The sequence below is a fragment of the Asterias amurensis genome, chromosome 4, assembly GCF_032118995.1.
Source record: "Asterias amurensis chromosome 4, ASM3211899v1".
Lineage (NCBI taxonomy): Eukaryota > Metazoa > Echinodermata > Asteroidea > Forcipulatida > Asteriidae > Asterias > Asterias amurensis.
In genome coordinates this window covers 10270941-10285489 of record NC_092651.1, presented here as the reverse complement: position 1 = coordinate 10285489, position 14549 = coordinate 10270941, and the positions used below count along the sequence as shown (strand labels likewise).

The following is a 14549-nucleotide window of genomic DNA, read 5'->3' as shown; positions in this document are numbered from 1 at the left end:
TATTTGGCCTAATGTTTCAATCTCAAGGACTTTTATTATTCAGTATAGCCCCGAATTCAATCGCAATTAGTTACAGTTGCTAGAGGTTTTTAACCTCATTGTAACCTCATTGTCTGACAGTCAGGTCTCGATACAATAGTTCACTTTTATAAGACAAAATAAGTTGCAACAACAGTTTCCTCAGGGGTCCAATTATAAAATCAGTATACGCACACAGACTCTTAAAAGAGACCAATTAAGTATTAAAAAACCTAAGCCGGTGCTAATCTAAATTTATCTGGAAGACATCATACAAATAATATTGAAAAACAAGGTTCAAAAATAGACCAGAAATGTTTTAAAATAAATAACCCACTGGTAGATTTGCCTCAGGAACATTTTAATAACATTGCGGTGAACCAAATTAGAGGCACTTGACACCTTTTGGTAATTGTCAAAGACCATTATTCTCACTTGGTGTATGTATGTATCCCACCCAACATACCCATAAAATAACACATCTGTGAAAATTTGAACTCAATTGGTCATCAAAGTTGCAATAGAACAATGAAAGAAAGAAGAAGAAAAAACCATTGTTACGCAAATTTTGTTTGTGGACAGTCAGATGCATAATTAAAGGCTTCAGGCCTCAAGTCTTTTAATATTTATTTGAGTGAGAAATTACCTCTTTCTCAAAAACTACCTTACTTCAGAGCATTCAGAGGGAGCCGTGTTTCTCACATTGTTTAATACTACCAACAGCTCTCCATTGCTCATTACCATGACACTTTCATGCTAATAACTTTTTTTAGTGTCCAGTGCCTTGTAAGACACTGGACACTATTTGTAGTTGTAAAAAATCAGTCTTCTCACTTGGTCAACATACGCATAAAATAACAAACCTGTGAAAATTTGAGCTCAATCAGTCGTCTAAGTTGCAAGATAATAATGAAAGAAAAAATACCCTTGTCACAAGAATTTGGAAAATTTATTCTTTCTCGAAAACTACATACTACTTCAGAGGGAGCCATTTCTCACAATGTTTTATACAACCAACATCCCTCCATTGCTCATAACAATGTAACTTGTTATGCTAATAATTATTTTTGAGTAATTACCAAACGTGTCTGGTGCCTTTAAGGCTGTATAAAAAGCCATGGAAATCAGCATTGCACATGACCATGTATAACACCTTGAATAATTGGAAGTATGTTCCATCTCAAGGTTGGTTGGTTATGATCAGGGTCCTGCTGGGAACACTGTGCCTGTACAATCCTCACAGTGTGATAACTTAAAACAAACACAGGCAGCTCTCATTGTTGCCAGCACTGGGTGTGTATGTTATTGTAGCATTGACAATGACATTGCTACAGTACAAAAGACGGAAACAACCTTGAACGGTGAAAGGGTTTCGATACCTTTTGTAGATCAAAGTTTTTTGGCCATGATATAAATCCCTACTCACTGTGAATGAAGAGTATGTAATAAAAGTTTCAGCTCTGCTAGTAGTCAGGTGAAAATTACAGAGCAATATTTTCAACAGACTCCGATAGCGTTAATCCACTGTACACGCCGAGTTAATTTTTGTCTCACTTAGAAGAAAATTATTTTAGTAAAACTGTTTAATTCGTTTCTTAAAAAATACAGCACCTCAGCAAGTAATATTTTTAAGGAAGCTTTCTTCTATCATTATTTAGTTTAAGTTTAATGTAAGTCTGTGGCATTTGTGTGGTTTTTTGTCCCAAAAAAAGAACCCAATGCGATACCAATGTTGACGTCACAAATTCGCAACAAATAATTTGCAACAGTTGAAATGTGCTCAACTCCTGCGAAACATTTGCCATAAAAACAGCCCAGTGGCGTCAAAATGTGCTTCGCACTCGCAGGATGTATGAACCAGGCTTAACTCCTTTTACAGTGACATCTTCCAAGAGTCAAGGGACTAGCATTGGTCTTATCACTTCAAGACCAAACAAGTGTGCATGTTCCAAGTCAACATATGTTGCTTGTGCTATTGTAATTAGTACTGGTGTTTAGGTTTTGAAGGGACATTTTTCCAACCTTTTTATGCAAGTTCATCCAAAATAAGGTTAAAAGTCACTCTTGGTACTGGGCTACAAGAAGAAACATTGAAAGGGCAAGGCATTATCTCTTTGGTAAAGGTCACCCTATGAGGAAATGGAGAGTTGTTGATAGTATAAAAAGACTTCTTGCAACTTTCACAGATTAGTTATGTATGCAATCTTTAAAGCCATTGGGCACTCTCCGAACAGACAAAAAAATAAAAGTTCACAGATTTACAAATAACTTGCAGGGTTTACAGAAGGTAATGGTACAGACTCTCTTGAAATATTACTCCATGAAATGCTTGACTTTTTGAGAAAACATTAAAACAATATCAATTCTTGATATCGAGAATTACGGATTTATTTTAAACACATGTCATGACACGGCGAAACGTGCAGAAACAAGGGTGGGTTTTCCCGTTATTTTCTCCCGACTCCGATGACCAATTGAGCCTAAATTTTCACAGTTTTGTTATTTTTTATATAAGTTGTGATACACAAAGTGTGGGATTTTGGACAATACTGTTTACCGATAGTGTCCAGTGGCTTTAACAGTGAATGTTTCTTGCCAAAGCTTAAAAAAAGGTAAGCTTAAAAAAATAGCGAAACTTTGATAAAAAACATTAGATTTTCTAGTGGATAACCTTGGCTTGTTTATAACTTAATAATTTCCCTTTAATAAAACCACAAACTTTATATTTCTGTAAGAGCAAACAATATGCTTGAACCTAAATTGAACAAAAACATCTTTCGTCGTTTTGTTTATTCAGTGGGGACAAAGTACAAACAAACAGTTTTTTTTTTATCAGTTCAAGATCGTGATACAAGTGCAGAAAAATGCCATTAATTAAACATTAATAAAAACCAGTATGGTGATTAAGAATTGAGTATTTTTGTCTGTCTAAAATTTGAAATCCGTTAGAGACACAAAAATGAGGGACCTTGTCATGTCGGACCTGATATTTTGCATTTGAAACAAAGGTTGGAACTTTTATCAAATATAAGAGTATTTTTTCTAGACTTTTCAGGCTGTACAATCACAATTTTCAAAGGGGGAAAACAAAATGATCGGAAATCAGACTAAAGAAGGAGAATATCATGCCTGTAAAGCAGCTCTTCTCGTTTCTTGTAGACCTGCATTTCTGAAGAACTATATTTTTCCTCCCTATATGATAATAACTGATTCACAGTAACCGAAAGGCTTATATGCAATGTTTGCACTTGACACACGTATACACGCACAGTGACTGTGTATAGAGTCATAGCATCTTTACTATGGCACAAAGTTTTGCCGGTTGGCATTTCTATGCAGTTGAGACCCAAGGAACATGTCCTACCCATTTGGGAATTAATTGAGGCCAAAAAAGTATTTGATTTTCTCGTTACAATAATAACCTAAAGGTACATGTGGATAGCGGAGTCAATATTTGCCCAGAACCCAAACAAAAACCAGCACTAAACTTAATTAAGACGGTTATTTAAATATTTTCTTTCTGTGGTGGACATGTACTCAGGTAAAAAAAGAAGGCATTATTGCACCCACAAGACCGCAAAGGAAACTGTTCTCTCTATCTTTCCTTATGTCCTCCAAAAACAAACCAGATAATAATACCAGTACTAATTAGTTAATGTGTCCTTACAAACAGTGAGTGGATTAGAGAATGCTGCAACCAGTGCATGTGTTAAACACAGGAAGTGGGTACTGGAATATGTGACTTCAAATCAACCCTGAAGTCACAACAAAAGCATCCTCACATACTTTTTCTTTCACAATTTTTGTTCCTGTGGGTGTGTCCTTGTCCAGAGCACAAACTGCTTTCAATAAAGAGAACAGTGGCACTAATTGGAGGCGAAAAGGTCCCCCAAACAGGTGACGGGATTCTGAGGTCAGTCTGTAGGCGCTCTGGGATCAGGCTAATTGGGGTTGCTTGCTAAGAAACTGGCCAAGAACGAAGCTATCATCTTGCCACTGGATAATATACTTGTAACCCTTCAACCTCCCCGAAAGCAACAATATTTTAATAAAGAGACTACCGATAACTCTTAAAAGGAAATCTTAATTCTTAAGTGATTACGTGGAAAGTGAACACAGCACAAGATGAAAACAGGATTTAGTGTGATAAAGAAAATTTCCTGTCAGAAACTTTAGAAGGAAGCACCACTTAAAGGCACTGGACACTATTGGTAATTACTCAAAATAACTGTTAGCATAGAAACTTACTTGGTAACGAGCAATGGAGAGCTGTTAAAAGTATAAAACATTGTGAGAAACGGCTCCCTCTGAAGTAACATAGTTTTTAAGAAAGAGGTAATTTCTCACTCAAATTAGACTTATGGCCTGAAGCCATTTATTAGGCATCTGAAAGCACACAAGTTTCTGTAACAAGGTTGTTTATCCTGTCATTATTCTCTTGCAATTCTGATGACCAATTGAGTCAAAATTATGTTCACAGATTGCAATACACCAGGAGGGAATACTGGTCTTTTTAAAGTGCCTTTAAAAGTTATTACGTGCGAAATGTGGTAACAAGAAGGGCTACTAGTGAGAAAAAGAAAAGTCACTGTCAATTTATTTTCGAGGGAAGCACCACTTAAACAACAAGACATCTGGTGTTTTGAATTACCTGTCCCTGAACACGTGATAAGCCTAAATCAAATGAATGATTTAACAGGTAACATGCAAGGACGCTATTCAGTAGTAAGTCTCATGTAATTTATTTTATTTTCAGTTGCAAGATTTGCCCTAAGATTGCTCATTGAGCAAGGGGTCAAACACTGTTCATTTCACCGTATAATAGAAACTGATAAGGTCAGCCCCCCCCCCCCCCCCCCTGGCTGGGGAACAAAAAGCACAAGCAAAATCTGTTTTCCATTTTGATCTGTTGGTACACACGCTGAAAAAAAAATGCCAATTTCTCTTGAAAGCCTGCCCCAGTTTTTTGTTTATGGTGTGATAAAAAATGCAGCCAAACAATCTTTTCAAACTGTTTTATCTGTAAAATCCGGGAGGGTAGAGAAAACACTTTGAAGATATGAAATAGGGCATGTAATTATCTTAAAAATCAATTAAGTCTCTTGAAAATCTGTCCGAACTATGAAAGTTCCCTTTTAATCATCAAGAAGTCAAATTGTGGAAGTTTATGGTGTATTATTACGGCCACATCATTTATTTCAAGGAAAACTAAGTATTCATTTCAAAAGGTTGTAGCGTTTTGAGATATTGCCGAAAGTCTGGAGCGAATATCTCCAAGGAGGAAGATTAATCTCTAATAGAAATAACCAGCTCTATGGGAATACACAACGCTTCTCAGATTCAAATTTCTGGGCATAGAAACTTATTTTTTTTACATACATAACTACATTACTTTGCAAAGAAATGTTGATCAAATCCTTTATACTGTTGAAAGTTGCTCTACGCTTCATAACCACAAGAATTCATTCCCATTAATTTCAAAAGAGTGATTGTCAAACACATGCAATACCGTCCCTATAAGGAGGGCAGAGGTATCGATTTGCCCCAAATTGTACACAGATACAAATACTATACCAATTTTTTAATGATTTTTTTACTTTCTGTCGGATTAATTTTCTTCCTGCGATTCCCCAAAGTTTTGTCACTAATTTTCCCGAATCAGGAAAGGGAGTTTCGCCCTCCCAAGACAGAGAAACCATTCCGAAATAACCAGATACAGGTTACAAATACTAGTACCAATTTTTAATACAGAATCTCGCCGTTTTCTCTATAGTGTGGAATTAATTTTCTTCCTGCTGTTCCCTGAATTTCCGCCACTATTTTGCCCCAACTCGGAAGAGCATTTACCCATGTTCTGCTTTCCCAGGGACGTACAAGTACAGCCAGAAAAACAATTCAAAAATAACCCGTTCATGTTAATGATGTTTGTTTAATCAGTCCCGAACATTACATCGGAGGTGGATGCCTTTCTAGAAGTACCTGGATAGAAACCTGACAAGGCTTTTAATAAAGCCAATGATAATTCTCGGAAAACAAGGAATTTGCCACTCAAGGACATTTCCCAATTACAAATATTATCTTGGAACAGTACGCCTGATACATCTCGCTGTATACCTCTGGTTTTTTTTTTTTATATGTTTCAAGTTTAATTAAAACTGTGATTCCCATGGTGAATGGTGCCCACCAGCAACACTTAATGAAAACAGATAACTCAAGACAAAGTCAATAATGTTTATGTATTTTTATATAAGAAATTTCTTCAGGGATTGTTCACAGTTAAAACTCCCCTTAAAGGAAACTTGATAAGATATTTTGTAAGACTGCTCTCCCTGAAGTATTAAAGACACTGGACACTATTGGTAATTGTCAAAGACCAGTCTTCCCACTTGGTGTATCTCAACATATGCATAAAATAACAAAGCTCTGAAAATTTGAGCTTGATTGGTTGTCAGAGTTGAGAGATAACTATGAAAGAAAAAAACACCCTTGTCACACGAAGTTGTGTGCTTTCAGATGCTTGATTTCGAGACCACAAATTCTAAACTTGAGGTCTCAAAATCAAACTCTTGGAAAATTACTTCTTTCTCGAAAACTACGTTACTTCAGAGGGAGACGTTTCTCACAATGTTTTATACTATCAACAGCTTTCCATTACTCGTTACCAAGTAAGGTTTTATGCTAATAATTATTTTGAGAAATTACCAATAGTGTCCACTCCCTTTAAACCGCACATTGTAATAATAAGTATGTTTGGCGCACAGTAGCACATCATATCAGTTCGACTCCATTCATACAGGCCTGATACTTCACAAAGGCAACGGAGGCGATTGCCTCCATGGCCCCCTCATCATTGCCTATAGGTGCTTACTATAATGCTACAAGAAAAATAGAATGCCCTTTACAAAGGAAAAAAAGCCTTGGTGCCCTTGCCCCCCCCCCCTTTTTTGTTTTGAAGCGAAGCATACAGACTTGTTAATGACACCACACCAAGGTTAAATTTTGCGCCAAATTTATAGCACATTGTTGACTTTATGCATGAAGAGAAAAAAAGTATGTATCAACTCTTTAAAAAAATGAACTACACATGAATGTGTTTGTATAAATTGACCACAACAAGAACTAGGTAGACAGGTTTTGTTTGCTTTTATGGCAATTAAGTAAGGAGAATAACTTTTGATGAAGGGGAAAATATTCAAATGCCATGGGAAAAAGCTAGAACCAGTATTATTATTTTTGTCTAGACCAGAACACAAAAGCATCCCGGTAGGGGCTGTTCATCCGGCGCCCCATGCAAAGAAAACATGACAAGATAAATAATAGTAAGCAACGAAAACATTGAGAAATGTACATCAACAAAACTATCGTTTCATAACTCATGAAAATAGTGTCATGAAAAAATATACACAATAGTAGCATATTTTTGATATTGACAATGGAGATAGGGTTTCTAACAGGTGTCAGGGTTAACATAAACTTGGAGTGGCTTGGACCTGCCCTCACATATTTCAGTTGCTATGCCGGACACGAGATCACTTATAACGCACGACTATCCATAACGAGTTAGACTTTGATCGACTCTCGTCCAAATTCTCACAAATAAAAGTTCCAATCATATATTACAACTTATCGCACAAAAATGTGAAGATTTGTGTAAAGGAATTTGACACAGATTGTCACAAGTGATTAATTGTGTGACAGTTTGAGAATTTGAAAGATTTATTGTTTGTTCAAAAGAAAATGTCCCCCTTGTAGAAAAGCTAAAAGTATGTCCCCACAAATAGCTTTGATGTCAAACCAAACATCTGTGTAGCCTTAGAAGGAGGAAGTGATTTGACATTCATGTGTAAAAAAAAATATGCTGTAATATTTGAGTGAGAAACGTCCTCTCCTCTTTCTAAAAAAAACAAAAACTATGTTACTTCAGAGGGAGCTGTGTCTGACAATGTTTTATACTATCAACAGCTGCCCATTAGCCCTTTTGAGGTATGGCTGACACTGTAGCAGTGCACCGTTTGGTTTGGGTGTCTACATACAAACTTACTTAACACAAATAGTGTCATATGAATGTGCTTACCATATCTCAAAATGGCTTATTGCTCATAACCAACTTCAAGTAAGCTTTTATGCTAACAATTATTTTGAGTTTCAGTGCCTTTAAAGAAAATGGAGAAGACCTCAACCTCAACTTTCGTCTTAAAGAATGTTTTTGTTTTTAAAAAACGTGTTCGTATCATAAAAAACGCGGGCGTGATCAACATACAAATGTCTTATATCTAAGCGCGCACGCACTTGACATCTAATTCATAACCAATTTTCTGAGCCAATCGGCGTTGTTTCCCAGTACATCCCTCCCAGGGGTTAGTGACGAGAGGTATCGATACGGCGCGCTGCCCATGGTAGCGAAGCTGAGAAGACATTGGATATATAAATATGCAAGGGTAATCAATAACTTACCTTCAAACATCTGAGCATATTGTGGGAAGCCAGCAGCTCTAAGCCATTGACATGTTTCTGCAGCTTCAATTTCTGTACACAAGAAGAAGAAAAAATAACAATGCATTTAATTCATGACATGTCTAATATACACTTTAAAGAGAATCAATTTGAACTCCTGTACGGAAAAGTAAGAACAGCACGGTCTACATGTTATTTCTTCATTAATAGTAGTAAAACATAAAATATACTCGTAAGAGAATTCTCCTCAGCATTTTGTATACAATTCCACACATTCATGATACATTTGTTTAATACAATCATTTACTTTCAAGATTTACAAATATCTACTCGAATCTTCACCTTCAGGAAAAACACATTAAATAAAACAAGTTGCCCTGTAGACACATTCCAGGCGAGCAGAGACAAAGTTATCAATTCTTCATATCAGGAAACGATGAACTTATAAAAAAATATTCCCAGGCCTGTAGAGAAGAAATTCAACCTCAAAGCAGAGAGCCAGGGAAGAAGGCTTTTAAAGACACTGGACACTAAATTGGAAACTGTCAAAGACCAGTCTTCTCACTTACTGTATCTGAATATGTATAATAACAAACCTGTGAAAATTTGAGCTGAATCAGTCAACAAAGTTGCGAGACAAATTTACAATTTCCTCATATCTTTTAAGGAGAAAATGCCTTACAACAGAGACAAAGTTATCACTTTTACAAATCAGGAAATGCTTTATAATTTGAAGGTAGATGAACTCATGTAAAGAAGAAGAAAAAAACTCCCAGGCCAGCAGCGAAGAAATTCAACCCCTCTTGACGATCTCACACATCGCCAATGCAGAGAGCCCAGGAAGAAAGGCTTTTAACATCCCAACAATTTTCAAATTTCTCCTCTTTCTCGCTACGCCATGTAGAGGTGATAGAATAAAGTCAAGAGTGAGACCCAACACTTCAAGAAGACAACAAATGCGATTGCCTCCATGCTCCCTGGTCATTGCCTTGGTGCCCTTGAAATGCTCCGGTAGAAATTTACAATTTCCTTAAAGGATGCCCTTAACAAAGGAGAAAATGCCTTGCAACAGAGACAAAGTTATCACTTTTACAAATCAGGAAATGCTTTAAACTTTTAAGGTAGATGAACTCATGTAAAGAAACAAGAAACATCTTCCCAGGCCAGCAGAGAAGAAATTCAACCCCACTTGACGATCTCACACATCGCCAACGCAGAGAGTTTAGGAAGAAAGTCTTAAATGTTTCTATCTCCGCTATCTCACTACGTCATGTGGAGGTGAGAGGATAAGGCCACAGCATCCCAGCCTCGTATAACAGTATCTATGATGTTATGATTGCTGCTTACTTCTTCTTATTAGATATTTGAATAATGCCAGCTGTGTATCATCAGCACTTACTGATTACTGTTATTCAAAGGGCTTTGTGTTTATTCAGCAGCCCAGCGGGACCCATCCACTCAGTCAGAAACATCAACTAGTCAGAAACGACTGCAATAACAGTAACCTTTTTCGCTGTAATCATTTATCAAAATTGCCGGTCAAATTACTGTAAGTTCAAAGTCCATGTCATCCTTAAGGAAACTTTATACTTGATACTGTTATTCTTTTTAAGGATGTCATCATTTCCAGATGAGAACTAATCGAATTGAAATAATAATAATAATAACTAGATCTAATGATAATAATAATAGTAGTAATAATAATAATAGTAATAATTGATTCTTATACAGTGCTTTATCACACCACTAGAGGCATATCAAAGCGCCCAGTATTATTTTCTGCAAGGTATGTGGAGCTAAGTATTAAAGTATGAGACCTATTCCTTTAAAGGGTAAAAGGTCTATGTAGTTTTGCCTAACAAAAACACTATGTCCACAGATTTACATTAAACTTACACAGTTTGAAGATTATGATAGTAGAAAGCTTCCCTTGAAATGTTACTTACTGAGGTATACTGTAGTTTTTGAGAAATGAGTAAAACAAATAATTTTCATCTCAGTTTTAGCATGTAAAAACGTATTAACCAGTTATGCTATGGTTTTGGTATAATATCACAACTGGTTAATGGGATTTCACATGCTAAAATAATGTTCGTCTTTTTGAGACAAAAATTATTTTGTGACAAAAATTATTTTGTGACTTGTTTTACTCATTTCTCAAAAACTACACAACCTCAGTTAGTAATATTTGAAGGGAAGCTTTCCACTATCATTATCTTCAAACCCTGTAAGTTTAATGTAAATCTGTGGACATTTTGAAAAAGTACCCGAATACTTTAAAGGAACACGTTGCCTCATCGACTAACACGGTCGGCCATTTATGGGAGTCGCACAGTAAAAGTAAAACCACTTAATTTCGAGGCTTGTGTGGATCATTGTATTCTACTTTTAAAACATCTTTCCAACCATGTGCATTTTATAGACCAACTCGTCCCACCCAAGGCAACGTGTTCCTTTAAAGAACAATGATTTACAAGGTGCTGTGGCACAATACATGCTGCCGATCACAGGAAAAGAGGTTTGTTTCAGATTTAAAAAGGCCTTTAATCTTTAATTACCGAAAATGCATATTTATCCATTGAGAGTTGATTTACAGTATTATGTTTAAGGCTACCATGGGGGTCATTGCCGGGTTCCAGTCAGAAACGTTATTACATTTCGGGTAAAAAGGCCCACTGGGGGGAAAACACTTGACTGCAAAACCAAACAACTGAACCAATTACACGTTTTTTGCACTTGATATTTTATGAACTCCTGTCAGAGTCACGTCCCTGCTGTCTGGATAGGCCTACTACACAGAGAGCTGCTTAGTCTCAGTTCCAGCCATGATAAATCATTATGATTATAGCTGTAACTCACATTCATGTTTTATCGTTCAAGTTCAAGGGCTACCTCGAAAAAAGAAGAAAAAAACCTAACCAGGTCAAACAAAGGGTGCTAGTTTGAGCCTAAGAATCTCTTTGCATATTCAGCTGGGTTTTTTTTTTCTTTCTTTTTCTTCTTGTATAGTCTATAGGCAATCTGAAAGTCTTTCACACACTGGATAATTCTCCTGAAAATTTGACTGACCGTTCCACACCCATGAATGTTTGACCCAGGCAAACTCTCCAAGGAAAAACCTAACCAGGTCAACAACAAAAAAACTAACCAGGTTAAATATGTGCGAGTACGGGCTTAAGAAACATACATTTAAGGTGCTGGATTTTGGTTTGGGGAAGGATGGATCCTACAAGCATGCGAGTTACATACATATGAACAAAAGAGGAAAAGAGAATACCAGGCAAGAAAAAAGGAGGAAAAGAGAATATGCCTATTCTTTTGTACACAGAAAGTGAAGAAAAAATTAGGAAAGTCAAAACCCCAACAGAGGAAATCAGCTGAAAAGAGGAAGTCTCACATGCCTGATCCTAGTAAACCACTCATGGCTTCCTTGTGGTATTTTTGTTGTAGTTGCAATTCATGTACTAATACCAATTATAACACCCCTTGCAAGTATTCTGCCTGCTCATTGGTTTAGAGCGCGTCACATGACATGTCTTAGTTTTGCTAGACGACGGCCGTGTGATAGTGCGTCGGTTTGTCATGCGCTAGTCCGAAGACTAGCACATGGCGTGCAGTACCCAGACGTCCGTTGCGTGTACGAGGATGATAAATTAATAGTCTGTAACCATTTCGGATTGCACGACACTACATGCAACACAGTAAGTAAAAGTGTCTGCAATCTGTATTCGCGTCGTCCGTGGATTGTAGCATTCAGGTCTGTAACTTAATAGTACAGTATTTAGAAATGTTTGGGGTGTTATAAAACAAATATTGACTGCTTTTACTCGTGCAATGGTTAAAAAATATGACTCCCTCGGTGATCCCTGTAGCGTTCTATTTTCCCTCGGCTTCGCCTCGGGAAAATAGAATGCTCCGGGGATCACCTCGGGAGTCATAGTTTTAACCATAGCACTCGAAGCAGTCAATATTTGTATACTAACAGCTAATCTATAAATTGAACAGTAATACTAAGTGTACTGTTTTAATCAACATTGAGTCACGTCAAACAAATACGAATATTTGGCATACATACATACTGTTCACAGCATCTGTTTTAGGGTCCATTGTTCAGTACACTTAAGATGAAAACGGAGTCTGTAGAACTTGTGGGAAGTAATCTACCATTACCAACTTTGATTTTGACTGAAGTTCTGAGGAACTTATATGAACCAGGGAAGCAAGACTATAGAAGAACCTTGCCGATTCATTCAGCACAAAAGAAACTCATCATGAAACGCGTAGATGGTCAATTGGCCCCGAGCCAGACCCCTACATTATTAATGGCATTGGGTCGTTCACCGCATACCACCACAATTGATTGGCTCATTCAAACATGCACGGAACAGATATATCATTAGCGGAGCTTAGCGATTTATTTACTTTTTGGTATTGATTTCCATTTCAGTGCACTTCTGAGAGAGTGTACAAACACAAGAAAATTAGTTGAACAATGGAACTGGGGTGAAAAACCGCCATAGGGAACAGTGATGAACGGCCCTTTGATGAAGCACTTATTATTGAATTCTTTTATTTTCTCAATCCTTCAGAGTGCATTAAATACTCATGAAGATCTTCACATGGCCTTCGTCGAGGAAAAAAAACAGGAAGAGAAGAAAAAAAATAGCCAATGGAAAATATTTTTATAAAAGCGGGGGAGATTTTACTACCAGATGATTGCCGCATGAACTTCAATAAACTTTTATACATTCCAATACAAAAAAATATACAAAACATGAGAAGGATAACAAAGACCAACTCACAATGAAATGCCAATCCGTATTATTCACAAAGAAATGCAATAAGTATTCTGGTGGTAAACAACATCACATAGTGTAGATCGGCTAGATCTGATCACATTTTCACAAAATATATCCCGTTTAGAAGCCTTTACAGAGAGTGACCAAGACAGCATTGCAATCATAGTCTGATAAGTTTGATGACTAAAATGGTACAAAAGAAGTTTAGAAAAAGTACATGGGAAGACCGTGGTAGATCCCTAGTAACTCCCACATGACAATCATGTGTCAACTTCTACTCAAAAGATAAACTCGGATTTAAGTCGGACTATCTGAACACTTCATCACCAAAAGCTACCATTAATCACTGTTCCTTTTGGATAATTCACAGGCATTTACAGTCTCCTGACAATGACTAGAGCAACCTAGTTGAAATGTTGAGACCATTTAAGAACTCACTCCCCAATGGTGAAGTTATACCAACCACTAGACTTAATATGTAGTAGTCCCGGCCGATTTTCTACCTTCCGCCCAGGTAGTATTTAAAAAGCAGGACAGTTCTCTTCAGAACTGAGAAGTCTCCCAGATTCCGAAAATCTACTTCGCTTTAGTGGAATATAAAGCAAGACAAGTTCTTTATAATGAACAAAACCAACCTAGCATTTGGCAGGTAGATACATGTACACACATGGTGTTACGCCAACCAAATATAACATATCGATACTTCATCATGCAATGCCGCAAATCCCATATAACATTGATGACTGAACTGTTAAAACCAAAGTTTCGAAAAAGTACACAGGAAAACATTGTAGTAGATCCTTGTTAATTCCCAAATGACATATGACAATCATGTGTTGACTTCCTACTCAAAAGATAAACTCTGAGTTAAGTCCGACTATATCTGAAAAGCTTCCATTAATCAATGTTCCTTTAAAGACACTGGACACTATTGGTAATTGTCAAATACCAGTCTTCTCACTTTGTGTATCTCAACATATGCATTAAATAACAAACTTGTGACAATTTGAGCTTAATCGGTCGTCGAAGTTGCGAGATAATAAGAAAAAACACCCTTGTCACACAAAGTTGTGTGCTTTCAGATGCTTGATTTCAAAACCTCAAATTCTAAATCTGGGATCTCGAAATCAAACTCATAGAAACTTACTTCTTTCTCAAAAACTACTCCACTTCAGAGGGAACTGTTTCTCACAATGTTTTATACTATCAACCTCTCCCCATTACTCGTTACCAAGTAAGGTTTTATGCTGTTATTTTGAGTAATTACCAAAAGTGTCC

At 36.8% G+C, this 14549-nt stretch overlaps 1 protein-coding gene across 5 annotated transcripts in view; it reads right to left on the bottom strand.

Annotated features, from left to right (window-relative positions):
• LOC139936711 (rho GTPase-activating protein 7-like) overlaps positions 1-14549 on the bottom strand; it is a 169288-nt gene that overhangs the window by 47069 nt on the left and 107670 nt on the right. For all 5 annotated transcript variants that reach the window (XM_071931589.1, XM_071931590.1, XM_071931591.1 and 2 more), the window contains one exon: positions 8473-8544. In XM_071931589.1, the coding sequence (XP_071787690.1) occupies positions 8473-8544 (72 nt within the window). The remainder of the gene's footprint in view (positions 1-8472; positions 8545-14549) is intronic.